The following is a 15,354-nucleotide window of genomic DNA, read 5'->3' as shown; positions in this document are numbered from 1 at the left end:
TTGCATTCAGTTTTGGTCACCACAATGTAAGAAAAGATGTGGAGATTCTAGAAAGAGTGCAGAGAAGAGCAACAAAGAGGATTAGGGGACTGGAGACTAAAACACATGAATAACGGTTGCAGGAACTGGGTATGTTTAGCTTAAGAGAAAGAAGGACTAGGGGAGACATGATAGCAGTGTTCCAATATCTCAGAGGTTGCCACAAAGAAGAGGGAGTCAAACTATTCTCCAAGGCACCTGAAAGTAGAACAAGAAGCAATGAGTGGAAACTAATCAAGGAGAGAAGCAATTTAGAACTGAGGAGAAATTTCCTGACAGTTAGAACAATTAATCAGTGGAACAGAAGTTGCCTCCAGAAGTTGTGAATGCCCCAACACTGGAAGTCGTTAAGAAGATGTTGGGTAGCCATCTGTCTGAAACGGTATAGGGTTTCCTGCCTAGGCAGGGGGTTGGACTAGAAGACCTCCAAGGTCCCTTCCAACTCCGTTATTGTATTATAGGGATTGTTCTTTATGCTATTTATGCTGCTTGCATTTGTCATGGATTGCACCAGTGAGGCTAAAATCAATTTCGTTGTATACATGATGTACAATGACAATAAAGGCTATACTATACTATGATGTCATATTCCCTCCCCCCTCCCCCTTGAGAGAGGGTGTTCAATTTTAACATAGATGGTCTCTCTGACCCCTCTTTCAAACCAGAGGTCCTCCCTGCCCAAAATGTGGACTTGGCTGCCTTCAAGAGAGTGGCCTTTGTCTTTTAACTGCAGATGGACTGCTGAATCTTGTCCTGATCAGTTTTGTTCTCCTGTGTTTGCCAGGAATATCAATCCTTCCATTCACCACCATCCAGTCAAAGCTGAAGAAGCTTCTCGGATGAGAAGTGAAACGTCTTCAAAAGAAAAACTGGAAAGTCCAGTTGAAAAAAAAAAAGAACCATGACCTGGGATGACTGAGAATCTCCATAGACACTCTGGCAGGAAAGTTGAAAACAAAAATACAGTCCCTCCAATTACCGTATTTTTCGGAGTATAAGACGCAAGGTTTTGAAGAGGCAAGTTAAAAAAAAAAAGTTTTTGCACTCTGCAAACCTCCCCAAAACGGCCTGTTTTTTGCCCCCAAAAGGGGCATGTATAGCCTTTAGGATGCTTATAGAGTGCTCCTGGAGGCTGGGAGGGGCAAAATTGAGCAAAAAACAGCCTATTATTTGCTCATTTCTGCCCTCCCCAGCTCCCTGGAGCTCTCTGAAAGCCTCCTATAGGCTCTGCGCGGCCATTTTGGTGAAGGGGACGGGGTTTCGGGAGGCCAAAAATGCTGTATTCAGTGTATAAGATCCACCCAGATTTTCAGCCTTTTTGAGGGAAAAAGGTGGGTCTTATACTCCAAAAAATATGGTAACCATCAAGCACATCTTTAATATGAATACTGGGTCTCTCCACGTCTAGTCCAGACCTTCCCAATTACTTCTCCCCATCCCACCATCCCCACCTCAGCTCTGGGACTAAGAGGGAGGAGAGTCCCAACAGTAGAAAGGGGACTAGAAACTGGGTCTCTCCAATCCTAGCTGAACAGCTTCCCTATTGCCACATTCTGGACCGGAGAGGGATTTTAGGCTCAAACTGTGTCATAGGTCGAGGACTATCTGTACTGGTCAACTAGATGGAGGCTGCAACTAGCAATATTTGTGGAATGAGACTTCATTCCAGAAGCCACAGGAAAGCAAATCATGTCTCGATGCAATGGGGGAACCTGGTTTTGGAGCAGAACACCTAAAGTGCTCCTTTTTCGTGTCCCCCCTTCCTCCCGGACCATGTTGTGGCTCGCCAGCGGCCTGCGGAGACTCAGACAGTGAGCAGGTTGGGGAGGAACATGGGCCAGTCCTGGAGCCTGGGGAAGGCTCCCATGAGGGCTCTGTGTTGGAGGCAGAGATGGCCGACTGATAGTTAACAGCTGCCTTCGTAGTCGGAGATCAGTGGGGGCAGAAGAACAGCTGGAGCCTGTTCCCAATGTGCGCAGAGGAGAAGGGAGCAATTAAGGAACAAGGGTTGACTCGGGAGTAAAGGCACAGGTGGATGGCCCCTCCCACAGGGAATAAAGAGGAGCAAAAGGGGAGAGGAGTTTGCAGGAGAATTCTCCCGAGAGAATTCACTGTGTCGCAGATATCTGGTTGTGAGTCTCTGGGCGTGAAATGGGGCCCAGGGAGTCAGCTGGGCCTGTTGATAGTATACCTGACTCCCCGCCATATATCAACGGCCCTGCCCGGGCTCCTCGAGCGGATCGCGGAGATGGCGGTTGAAACCCCCAAGCTATTAGTGATGGGGGATTTCAACCTGCCATCGACGGGAGAGGCATCCGGGGCAGCCCGGGAATTCATGGCTTCCATGACAGCCATGGATCTGACTCAAGTAGTTCAGGACCCCACGCACGAGGGAGGCCACATACTGGATCTTGTGTTTGTCTCCGACCAGTGGACGAGTGATCTGGGAAGAGGGAATTTAGTCATCACGCCCCTGTCATGGTCAGATCACTCACTTCTCCAGCTGGACTTCCCTGGCGCTGCTCCCCACCGCGGGGAGGTGGAACCAGACTATCCCAGATAGTTCCGCCCCAGGCGTCTGATGGAACCAGATAGGTTCCAGGCGGAGCTTGGGCCACCTCCTGCAGACCTGCCCCGCCCCCGGGCAGAGGACCTGGTAGCCGCGTGGAATAATGCGGCCGCCGGTGCCTTGGACCGGGTGGCGCCTTTGCGGCCTCTCCGACGGCCACGATCGACCCGGGCCCCCTGGTTTAACGGGGAGCTAAGGGCGATGAAACGCCTTAGGAGACGCCTAGAGAGCAAGTGGAGGTCCTCCCGCTCCGAATCCGACCGAGCACAGGTAAGAGCCTATGTAAGGACTTACCTTGTGGCAATAAGAGTGGCCAAATGTCAGTATTGTGCCACCCTTATAGCGTCCGCAGAGAACCGCCCTGCCGCCCTGTTTCGGGTGACCCGCTCCCTTTTGTCACAGGGGCAGCGGGACCCCCCCATTGCTGGGCCGGGCAGAGGAATTTGGAGAGTTCCTGCAGGATAAAATCGATCGGATCCGAAGGGGATGGACCCACCTCAGTGCTCCAGTGGGGACGTCCGAGGCTAGTCTTGAGAGACCATGCTGGGAGGAGTTTGACCCTGTTGTCACCGAAGATTTGGACAGGTTGCGCGGGCGACTGCGAGCCACCACATGTTTATTGGACCCGTGTCCCTCCTGGTTGGTACTGGCCTCCTGGGAGGGCTCACGAGGCTGGCTACTGGGGCTGGTGAACGCTTCGCTGGGTGAGGGCCTTTTACCAACCGCCTTGAAAGAGGCGGTGGTGAGGCCCCTGCTCAAGAAGCCTTCTCTGGACCCAACGGAGCTAGCAAATTACCGTCCTGTCTCCAACCTTCCTTTCTTAGCGAAGGTTGTTGAGAGTGTGGTGGCTCAGCAGTTTCCGCGCCACCTGGAGGAAGCTGATTATCTAGACCCGCGCCAGTCCGGCTTCCGACCCGGTCACAGCACGGAGACAGCCTTGGTCGCGTTGGTGGATGATCTCTGGAGGGCAAAGGATGGGGGTTGTTCCTCCATCCTTGTCCTATTAGACCTCTCGGCGGCCTTCGATACCATCGACCATGGTATCCTATTGCGCCGTCTGGAGGGGTTGGGGGTCGGGGGCACCGTATTACGATGGTTCCGCTCCTACCTCTCTGGCCGGACGCAATGTGTGTTGGCAGGAGAGGAGAGGTCGACCGCGAGGCCCCTTATCTGTGGGGTCCCACAGGGGTCGATCCTCTCGCCTCTCCTGTTCAACATATATATGAAGCCGCTGGGCGAGATCATCCGTGGTTTTGGGGTGGGATACCATCTGTACGCTGATGACACTCAGCTGTACATTTCCACCCCAAACCACCCCAACGAGGCTGTTGAAGCGATGTCCCGGTGTCTGGAAGCCGTACGGGTCTGGATGGATGACAACAGGCTCAGGCTCAACCCCTCCAAGACAGAGTGGCTGTGGCTTCTGGCTTCCCGGTTCAACCAGCATATGCCATCGCTGGCCATCGGGGACGATCAATTAGCCCCGGTGGAAGGGGCGCGCAATTTGGGCGTCCTCCTTGATGCCCGGCTGTCTATGGAAGATCACGTGGCAGCCGTGGCGAGGGGGGCGTTCCACCAGGTTCGCCTGGTGCGCCAATTGCGGCCCCTTTTGGACCGGGAGGCCTTGCGCACAGTCACTCACGCGCTGGTGACGTCTCGCCTGGACTACTGTAACGCTCTCTACATGGGGCTCCCCTTGAGGTGCACCCGGAGACTGCAGTTGGTCCAGAATGCAGCCGCGCGGGTAATTATGGGGAGATCGAGGTTCTCCCATATAACACCCATCCTGCGCGAGCTGCACTGGCTTCCTGTGGCCTACCGGGTGCGCTTCAAGGTGCTGGTTACCACCTTCAAAGCGCTCCATGGCACAGGGCCTAGTTACCTGTGGGATCGCGTCCTGCCCCATACATCCCTGCGACCCGTCCGCTCACACAGAGAGGGACTACTCCGGGTGCCGTCCTCCAGAGAGTGCCAGAGGGCGACGCCCAGGAGTAGGGCCTTCTCTGTAGTGGGCCCCACCCTTTGGAATGACCTCCCCCCAGACATCAGGACAACAACCGACCTTCGCTCCTTCCGTATGAAGCTGAAAACCTACCTGTTTCGACTAGCTGACCTGGCATAATACTACAACCTCTCCAGCCCAGGGCATTTTTAATTGGTAATTTTAGTTTTTAAGGGTTAATTTCACTGGGGTTTTAACTTTTTTAGGTATTGTAACTTATTTATTTATTCTTACCTCCTCTGTACGCTATATAATACTTTTGTACGTCGCCCCGAGTCCCTGTGGGGAGAGGGGGCGACTAATAAGTTCAAGTAATAAATAAATAAATAAATAGTTCGTTTAATTAGTGTGGAGATTTGTTCGAGACTCCTTGCCAAGTATTTTCTTGTACAGCGTTGCGTTTGGAAGGTGTCGGCCTGGGAGCTCTCCAAGCCTGACAAGGTCTGTGGTTGTAAATTCACCCTGTTTGCCGGGATTTTGCTGGATATGAATGAGAGGAATTCACACGAGCTTAATAGAAAGGGGTTTTGTCGGGACAAGGAGTCTGCTTCGAGATTTTGTGAAGCCTGGGTCAGAACAGACCCCAACATTTCCAATAGGTACCCACTTTCAATCACGGCAACCTCACAGGACACGGTCTTCTTGCAAGGGTCTTCCTTTTCAATGGTCTCTTTCACCGTCCCGTCTTCTGGAAGATAAAAACGGAAACAATTGTGAGAGGAGGGGAAAAAAACCAGAAGTAAGACAGGTCCTTCCCCCCTGCAGTGACATAGATAACTCCAGTTCTGAATTGTCTTACAAGGGAGGCAGAGATGGTTTAAAGAATGTACAGGCAGTTCTCCACTTACGACCGCAATTGGGCGTCAAAGTTGTTGCTAAGTGAGACAGCTGTTAAGTGAACTTGGTCCCATTTTATGATATTTTGTCTCAGTTGTTAAGTGAACTACAGCAATTGTTAAGTTAGCATCACTGCTCTTCAATGAATCTGGTTTCCCGATTGACTTCGCTCCTCAAAAGGTCACAAATGTTTGCGTTATCCTGGGACTCTGCAACCGTCATAAATATGAGTCAGTTGGCAAGCGTCTGAATTTTGACCACGTGACCATGGGGATGCCGCAGTGTTCGTAAGTGTGAAAAATGGTCATGTCACTCCAACAGCAAAAGTACCAAAGTATAAGTTATCCACGACTTAAGAGTATAATTGAATGCGGAATTAAGAATTGTAAGGAAAAACGGAACATTTGAACACTTGGCCAAATAAAGTATTTATACTATTCGAGTTGTGTTGATTGTTAAGCGGATGGCTATGCAACTCCACCTGAGTTGATGATCTTTAGGTTGTTAAGTGAATGCCACAGTTCTTAAGTGAACTCATTGTATCCAATGGGCATACTTTGCCAGAAATTGAATGTAAACACCAGCTTCTAAAGTCAAGGGAGGGATTCATGCTATTTTCCAAGGCACCTGAGGGTAGAACAAGAAGCAATGGGTGGAAACTAATCAAGGAGAGATTAGTTAGCAACTTAGAACTGAGGAGAAATTTCCTGACAGTTAGAACAATTAATCAGTAGAACAGAAGTTGCCTCCAGAAGTTATGAATGCCCCAACACTGGAAGTCTTTAAGAAGATGTTGGATAGCCATTTGTCTGGAACGGTATAGGGTTTCCTGCCTAGGCAGGGGGTTGGACTAGAAGACCTCCAAGGTCCCTTTCAATTCTGTTCAGTTCTATTCTATTTAAAAAAAAACATTGTAAATTGTGATCATGTGACCACAGGACAACGCAAATGGCCGTAAATGGAGGCCAGCTGTCAAGCCTCCACGTGATTATGGGGGTGAGGGCATTGCAACTTTGAAATCAGCTTGTGAGCAGCTTTGAGGAGGTCCATTCTAACTTTACCCTGTCGCGAAGTGTTCGGTCAAAAGTTGAGGACTACCTATATCAGTGATGGCGAACCTATGGCACACGTGCCACAGGTAGCACGCGGAGCCATTTGTCAGGGCACGCGAGGCACTGCCGTCAGCTGGCCAGCGCGCATGCGTGCGCTGGCCAGCTGAGTTCACCCTTTTTTAAAGCCATTTTTCGCCTTCCCCGGACTCCAGAAGCTTTATAGGACCCTGGGGAGGGTGAAAAGAGGCTCCCCCGCCCTCCCGGAGGCCCTCATGAGCTTCCCTGAAGCCTCCAGAACGCAAAAAAACGGCCCTATGGGAAAAACGGAAGTTCGGGAATGGACTTCCTGTTTGCTTGGAGGCCGTTCTGACTGCTCCGGAGGCTTCAGGGAAGCTTCCTGAAGGTCCTTGAAACCTCTGGAGGGCTTCCGGGGGGGCGGGGGGAGGCTGTTTTCGCCCTCCCCAGGCTCCTATAAAGCCTCTCGAGCCTAGGGAGGGTGAAAAAAGCATGCATAAATGGGGGGGGGCACCTGTAGTGCACACATGCGCACGGGGGGGGGGGGGTGTCGCACATTGCATTATGGGTGCAGCACGCCTGCACACAACCCCCCTGCGCTCCCCCCACTTATGGCATGCGAGCCAAAAAAGGTTCGCCATCGCTGGACTAGGGGATTAAGGAAGCAGTTGTCAGACTAGGAGGTGTGGAAAAAGAAAGGAAGGGGGTTGAGAAATTGGGTTCTCAGGAGGGGACGTCTTGTCTGCCAGTGACATCTGCGGGGAAGGTCCAAAAAATTCAACACGGTGGTCCTAACTGAGGAATCCACGAAGCAGGAAAAAAAGGAAGAGATCTTTGACCGCACGGCCACCATTTTGAATTCCCTGAACTGCCCTCTGAAGATGCCACTGTAGTCAGCAGCAGGAAATGGGAGAAGTCCTCACCCAAAACTGCAGATTTTCTCTCTTTCCTCGTGATTTTCCTGAACTTTTCCATGTGCTGGCTTTCTGACGGAGCTTCCTTTGATGCTGGGAAATTAGAGGTTTGTCCTTTGAGCGGCCGATCCACCTGGACCAGACGTGAAAGGGAGAATGAAGAGAAACGGAGGGTGAATCGAACGGTAGAGAAAAGACGGCGACTTTCACAGAGAATTGCAAGAACGGTTATGTAGGCCCCCGAAAAAAGACTTGTTAAAGGTCCATAATACAGATAGTCCCTGACGTACGACCCCCAACTGAGCCCAAAATCTACGTTTCTAAGCGAGGCAGTTGTTCGGTGAGTTTTGCCCTATTTTACGACCTTCCTTGCTGCAATCGTTGCATTGTTAGCAACACACTTCGTTAGGAGAATCAGGCTTCCCCGTTAACTTTGCTTGTCAGAAGGTCGCAAAAGGCGATCACAGCAAACCGTCATAAATATGAACCGGTTGCCAAGCGTCCGAATTTCGATCATGTGACCATGGGGATGCTGCAACGGTCGTAATAATGAAACTTGGTCACACGTCCCTCTTTTCAACCTCCTTGTATTTCCAAACGGTTACTAAAGGAACTTTTGTTCATTGGTGAAGCAATGGGTGGAAACTAATCAAGGAGAGAAGCAACCAAAACTAAGGAGAAATTTCCTGACAGAACAATTAAATCAGTGGAACAGAAGTTGCCTCCAGAAGTTGTGAATGCCCCAACACTGGAGGTTTTTAAGATGTTGGATATCCATTTGTCTGAAGTGGTGTAGGGTTTCCTGTCTAAGCAGGGGGTTGGACTAGAAGACCTCCAAGGTCCCTTCCAACTCTGCTATTCTATTCTATTCTATTCTATTCTTCTATTCTATTCTATTCTATTCTGTTGTCAAGAAGGACAATGTAGGTGGACTGAGGCCATCTATGTCAACATTGAGCAGCCCTCTCTCAACAGAGGGGATGGGATAGACATCCTCTATCTCCAGTCTACAACACGGTCCTTTCAACAATTCCAAGAAGGCTCCAAACCCATTTGCACCCGCTCAGATGACCTTGAGGACACAGAGAAACCTCCAAGTTTCCTCAACGACTCTCTAAAACAGTGGTTCTCAACCTGTGGGGTCAGGACGCATTTGGGGGTCGAACGACCTTTTCACAGGGGTCGCCTAAGACCATCGGAAAACACATGTTTTTGAAAAAATACGGAAAGCATAAAATAATTTTATGGCTGGGGGTCACCACCACATAAGGAACTGTATTAAAGGGTCGCGGCATTAGGAAGGTTGAGACCCACTGCTCTAAAAGGATGCAAATGACCAGCTGTCTTGTCTGCAAGGAGTACAAATCCTTCCCTTCCCCACCATCCAGTCAGAGCTGAAGAAGCTTCTTGGACGAGAAGCGAAACGTCTTCAAAGAAAAACCAGAAAGTCCAGTTGCCTCCTGGGGGAAAAAAAGCACCTTTGGGACACCCAGCCCTTCCACGTCTGTGCCCCCATGGCGAACACTGACCTCCCCCCGTGGCTGGTTCTCTAGAAAATCCTCTGCCAGAGAGATAGCCTGGTTACAGGTTGAGGGCCCCTGTTCCTTGACGTTCTCCCGCATCTCCTGGGGCAGGATGGCCAGGAACTGCTCCAGGATCACCAGCTCCAGGATCTGCAGTTTCGTGTATCTCCCGGGTTTCAGCCACTGGTGGCAGAGATGCCAAAGATGCCTACAAACTTTACGGGGCCCTTCATTCTCCTGGTAGCAGAAGTCACGGAAACGCCGGCGTTCCGACTCGGAGTTGATCAGCGGCTCCTCCTGGGCGTTTTGCCTGGCTCTGTCCCGGCACTCTCGCCAAGGCCTGGTCTGGAGCACGGGAGAGCTTTTTCCTGCTGCTGATTGTGCCAGGTCTTGCTCCCGGATGGATGCCAGCTGAGGGTCCAGGGCTAAAAGGACCAAAAGGAGATAATCAAGGATTAACTTTAACCAAAACAATAAATAAATCACAAATAAACCACCTGACGTGACCCATACCTGACCCATCAGAAGATGCTCACCTGATGTAACCCACCTCTGACCCATCACCAGTGGTGAGTTGCAGGAGGTACGCACCGGTACGCCTGCCCGGAGCACCGGGTACCGTGCGCCCGAGGGCCCACCTGCCCACCTGATCTCACCTATATTTGAGCTCTTCAGTGCTTCTGTGCACGGCGCCTGCGCAATGCTCCACCGAGCAGCTGAAGCGTTGTGGAGGCTCGCAGGGGCATTGCAAGAGGTAAGGATGCATGCATGCACTGCGCATGTTCATGTGGTGGACGCCGGGCCCCGTTGCAACCATACTGGATCCGGAACCCAGCACTGCCCATCACAGACCCATCACAAAACCTGACGTAACCCACAACTGACCCCTCAAAAGATCCATCACAAGATACCTGATGAAACCTGTAGGTTTCAGAAATCCATCACAGCGGTTGGTGTCCAAAATGTCTGTCTGCCTTGCGCAGAGTTTATTTGGCTTTTATACAGTTTCAACAAGCAAAGCAAGAGCATAGGTAGCTGCTGTGGTCCAGCAGGATCCGGTTGAGCTGCTGATGGACTCGGATAGCGAGGAGGAACCATATGAGTCTGCTCTGGATGATGTGGAGGACCCTGGGCAGGGTTCAGACTCAGAGCAGGGACCAGAGAGGCTGGTTGGCCACCAGGAGGCGCCTGAGGCATGGAGCAGTGGGGAGGATCAAAGGCAGTTTGTCCCTGATGCTAGATTGAGAAGGGCTGAGAAACGGAAGCAGCAACTCCGTAGGCAGACTCACAGAAGAGGATTCAGCACAGGTGGTTGTGGATTGGCCCCTCCCAAGAGAGCTTATAGGTGAGGCGTTGGGAGGGGACATTTGCAGGAAACAACTGTTCGAATTAGTAGTTAAGAAAATCTATGTATTCTAGTCGTGTCTGCTCATTGGGACTATATGCGGTGCTTCATTCGAATTATCTGGGTTGCTCTATTGATCGTGAGTTGTCTGGGCCCTCAGCCAAAGGATTTGTTATCTCATTAATTAAACAGTGGCAGACAGCCAAGCTTGTGTTCTGGTTTATGCACAGGCGTGGAGAGAGGGGTCAGAACAAGTAGCAACAGCATCTTATTGATTTATTCTCCTTGTCAATCTCTAAGACCATCCCAGCCATGATAGAATCTCACATAACACAACAGTTCCTGGTACTGCCTGATTCTACTAATTAGGCGAGGTCATAGATGTTGAGATAACCAGCTACTGAGATCATGGCAGGCTGCGCACGTCTGTACATAACCTTTGTATAACCTCTACAGAAACACACACCTGGCCCTTGTCAGGCCGGCAGCCATCTTTTCTTTTGGATCTTTGGCCTGCCACACTTTCTATTATTCCACTATGCATTTTCTATTGTGGGAAATTGGGAGTGGGGAGCTAGATGATATGTAGCCATAACAAAATTCCTTCTAGAAAGTCAAGGTCATCCTTTGTCTTTGCCCCTCTGCACCTGACCGGAACTGGATGAGTGGAAGCTGGCAGTGGAAGATTGGACCGTGTGATGGACTCGTGGGTGTGGGGGAACATTCAACTGGGTGGGGGAAAACCGGGAAGCTTTCAGATTCGGGTTTTTCCAGATGTGCCAACATGGCTCTCTTAATATATTGGAACTTTGAGGATGCTTTGCCTTGGACTCTGATTTAATTTTGGATGCTATTTGGAACTCTGACAACCCTCACCTGACACGACCCACATGTGACCCATCCCAAGACATATCAAAAGACCCTCACCTGGCATGTCCCACACCTGACCCATCACAAGACCCTGACCTGATGTGATCCATCACAAGACCCTCACGTTACATGACCTTCCCTTCACGAGACCTAGTGACCACACAAAGCCCTTATAAGCAGAATGAACGCCAACATTGACATCCCCTAAATTCTGCTGAAGAGGTTACCTGGCCTGGTAACAAAATGTTGAAAAACCGCCCGAGAAGCTCAGAGAACCAACCTCCACCCTCATCCTACACCCGAGTTACAGATATTCACCACTATCGCAACAACAACAGAAAAAGCTAGCATGGCTAATTGCTCTATCTAGAGCAGTGTTTTTCTCAACCATGGCCCTTTTTAAATGCAGGGATTGCAACTCCCACAATCTGGACAAACTAAGAAAACGGGGGGTTCCCTATAGAACAGGGGCATCAAACTCAAGGCCCGGGGGCAGGATCCGGCTTGTGGGATGCTTAGATTTGGCCTGTGGGGCCGCCCTGGAAACAGTGCAGGACTGGCCTGTGGTGCCCCTGCCAGCAAAAACGAAGCTTGGGAGGGCTTCCCGCGACCCTCCCCACCTCTGTTTTCGCTGGCAGAGGTTGCAGGCAATGTTCCCTCTAAGCTGCACGCCTGCGTGGCCGCGCACATAACAAGAAAATGCAGCGCAGAAATTTCAAACTGCAGCGCAGTGTTTTTTAATGTTTTGAAATATGACTGAAAATATCTCCCCCTCCCTCCCTCCTCTCTCTCTCTCTCTCTCTCTCTCTCTCTCTCTCTCTCTCTGCACCGAACTCTCTCTTCCATCTGTGATTGGTGAAATCAAGAAAGACTCTGCCCGGAGACAGATGATGCTGTAGAAGGGAGAATTCCCATTGGTCCTATGGGGCTTCGTTGGTTCCTGGGAAAACATGATTCGCTGGTTGTAGCCTGCTTCTCTCTGCACATCCGGGGTTTCTCAGGCATTGCGTTCATCTGAAGCCCCGTTCTGGACTGGGCAATCTTTCTGCGATCCCTTCGCTTTGGGGAGAGAGGGAACCAGCGTGGAATTGGACTGTCTGAGCCAAAGGGGTCCACGGGATCTTGAGACTGGACTTTTGAGCAGTACCAATCCTTTTCACTCTTCCCTTTCCCTTTCTGTCCTTCTTCTATCTTCCTTTCCTTTTCATTTTTTCCCTTTCCTTTCTCTTTTCCTTTCCTTTTTCCTTTCCTTCTTTTCCATTTTCTTTCCTTTCTCTTTTCCTTTCCTTTTCCTTTACTTCCTTTCCATTTCCTTTCCTTTCCCCTTTCCTTTCTCTTTTCCATTTCCTTTCCTTTTTCCTTTCCTTTTTCTTTTCCTTCTTTTCCATTTCCTTCCTTTCTCCTTTCCTTTCCATCTTTTCCATTTCCATTTCCTTTCTCTTTTCCTTTCCTTTTCCTTTACTTCTTTTCTATTTCCTTTCCTTTCTCTTTTCCTTTCCTTTTTCCTTTCCTTCTTTTCCATTTCCTTTCCTTTTTCCTTTCCTTCTTTTCCATTTCCTTTCCTTTTTCCTTTCCTTCTTTTCCATTTTCTTCCTTTCTCTTTTCCTTTCCTTTTCCTTTACTTCCTTTCCATTTCCTTTCCTTTCCCCTTTCCTTTCTCTTTTCCATTTCCTTTCCTTTTTCCTTTCCTTTTTCTTTTCCTTCTTTTCCATTTCCTTTTTTTCTCATTTCCTTTCCATCTTTTCCATTTCCATTTCCTTTCTCTTTTCCTTTCCTTTTCCTTTACTTCTTTTCTATTTCCTTTCCTTTCTCTTTTCCTTTCCTTCTTTTCCATTTCCTTTCCTTTTTCCTTTCCTTCTTTTCCATTTCCTTTCCTTTTTCCTTTCCTTCTTTTCCATTTCCTTTCCTTTTTCCTTTCCTTCTTTTCCATTTCCTTTCCTTTTTCCTTTCCTTTTTCTTTTCCTTCTTTTCCATTTCCTTCCTTTCTCTTTTCCTTTCCTTTTTCCTTTCCTTCTTTTCCATTTTCTTCCTTTCTCTTTTCCTTTCCTTTTCCTTTACTTCCTTTCCATTTCCTTTCCTTTCCCCTTTCCTTTCTCTTTTCCATTTCCTTTCCTTTTTCCTTTCCTTTTTCTTTTCCTTCTTTTCCATTTCCTTTTTTTCTCATTTCCTTTCCATCTTTTCCATTTCCATTTCCTTTCTCTTTTCCTTTCCTTTTCCTTTACTTCTTTTCTATTTCCTTTCCTTTCTCTTTTCCTTTCCTTCTTTTCCATTTCCTTTCCTTTTTCCTTTCCTTCTTTTCCATTTCCTTTCCTTTTTCCTTTCCTTCTTTTCCATTTCCTTTCCTTTTTCCTTTCCTTCTTTTCCATTTCCTTTCCTTTTTCCTTTCCTTTTTCTTTTCCTTCTTTTCCATTTCCTTCCTTTCTCTTTTCCTTTCCTTTTTCCTTTCCTTCTTTTCCATTTTCTTCCTTTCTCTTTTCCTTTCCTTTTCCTTTACTTCCTTTCCATTTCCTTTCCTTTCCCCTTTCCTTTCTCTTTTCCATTTCCTTTCCTTTTTCCTTTCCTTTTTCTTTTCCATTTCCTTCCTTTCTCCTTTCCTTTCCATCTTTTCCATTTCCATTTCCTTTCTCTTTTCCTTTCCTTTTCCTTTACTTCTTTCCTTTTTCCTTTCCTTTTTCTTTTCCTTCTTTTCCATTTCCATTTCCTTTCTCCTTTCCTTTCATTTCCTTTCCATCTTTTCCATTTCCGTTCTCTTTTCCTTTCCTTTTCCTTTACTTCTTTTCCATTTCCTTTCCTTTTTCCTTTCTCTTTTCCTTTCCTTTCTTCTTTCCCATTTCCTTTCCTTTTTCCTTTCCTTTCTCTTTTCCTTTTCCTTCTTTTCCCTTCCCTTTCCCTCCCTTCTTCATCCTTTCCTTTCTTCTTTCCCATTTCCTTTCCTTTTTCCTTTCCTTCTTTTCCACTTCCTTTCCTTCTTTTCCTTTCCCTTTTCCTTTCCTTTCTCTTTTCCTTTCCTTTCTTTCCCATTTCCTACCCTCTTTCCTTTCCTTCTTTGCCATTTCCTTTCCTTTTTCCCTTCCTTTTCTTCTTTCCCATTTCCTTTCCTTTCCCTCCCCCTCCCTTCCCTTCCTTCCTTCTTAGGGGTCTGAGGGAGCGGGAGGGGACCCTTTTCCTCCTTGCCCCCCCCTCCCCAACATCTGCTCTGATTGCAATTATGGCTAAAAAAAAAAAATCAGGTCCTCGGGCATGAAAATGTGCCGCTCAAACACTATACTTTTCTGCACACACTGGAAAAAAATTAGAGGGAACATTGGTTGCAGGACGTAGTCGCAGCCGAAAACAGAGCTTAGGAGCCCATTTTCACCGGCAGAGCCTACAGGCGCCCCTGACAAGAGTGATGTCGAGCTGGTCACACACACCCTGGGTCCCCCCGAGATTAAACACAGTCTTGATGCGGCCCTCAGTGAAATCGAGTTTAACACCCCTGCTATAGAAGATACCCTAAGACAGTGGTTCTCAATCTTCCTAATGCCGCCTCATGTTCCTCATGTTCCGCTGACCCCCAACCATAAAATTATTTTATGTTTTCTGTATTTATTTTTTTAAATATATGTGTTTTCCAATGGTCTTAGGCGACCCCTGTGAAAGACTTGTTCGACCCCCAAAGGGGTCCCGGCCCACAGGTTGAGAACCATTGCCCTAAGAGAAGGTGGGGAAGAACAATCCATCTCACAGATGCATTGGTGCGTACGATGTCCTTCAACAGGTACGCAGGAAATGGGATCGAGGCCCAAGACCGGATGAATGTCATTTAGTTTTCATAAACTAGAACGAAGACTTACTGTATTTTTCGGAGTAGAAGTCGCACCGGAGTAGAAGATGCACCAAAGATTTTTAAGAAGTAAATTTTTAACAAAAAGTTTTTACACTCTGCAGGCCTCCCAAACCCTCTGCACACCTCGTTTTTCGTGAAAAACGGAGCAGGCAGAGAGTTTGAGAGGCCTGCAAAGCGCTCCTGGGGCCTGGGGCAAAAACAAGCAAAAAACGGCCCATTGTTCGCTTGTTTTTGCCCTCCTTAACCCCCAGGAGCACTTTACAGGCCTCCCAAACCCTCTGCACGGCAATTTTGGTGAAGGGGGCAGGGTTTAGGGAGGCCAAAAATGCTGTATTCAGTTTATAAGATGCACCCAGATT

The 15,354-nt window shown here is 48.6% G+C and overlaps 1 protein-coding gene across 2 annotated transcripts in view; it reads right to left on the bottom strand.

Annotated features, from left to right (window-relative positions):
• The window catches only part of LOC309397320 (uncharacterized protein), a 38,827-nt gene that overhangs the window by 17,267 nt on the left and 6,206 nt on the right, over nucleotides 1–15,354 (bottom strand). The window contains exons 6-8 of one of the 2 annotated variants that reach the window (XM_081963234.1): nucleotides 8,958–9,376; nucleotides 7,438–7,561; nucleotides 5,218–5,298 (exon numbers count right to left, since the gene is read on the bottom strand). In XM_081963234.1, coding sequence (XP_081819360.1) covers nucleotides 5,218–5,298; nucleotides 7,438–7,561; nucleotides 8,958–9,376 — 624 coding nt within the window. The remainder of the gene's footprint in view (nucleotides 1–5,217; nucleotides 5,299–7,437; nucleotides 7,562–8,957; nucleotides 9,377–15,354) is intronic. The other variant, XM_081963235.1, reaches the window with a different exon arrangement.

Source organism: Natrix helvetica, assembly GCF_964273705.1.
Source record: "Natrix helvetica genome assembly, chromosome: 1".
NCBI lineage: Eukaryota > Metazoa > Chordata > Lepidosauria > Squamata > Natricidae > Natrix > Natrix helvetica.
Note: the sequence above shows the minus strand (reverse complement) of the source record. Positions and strands in the feature narration are given on the sequence as shown.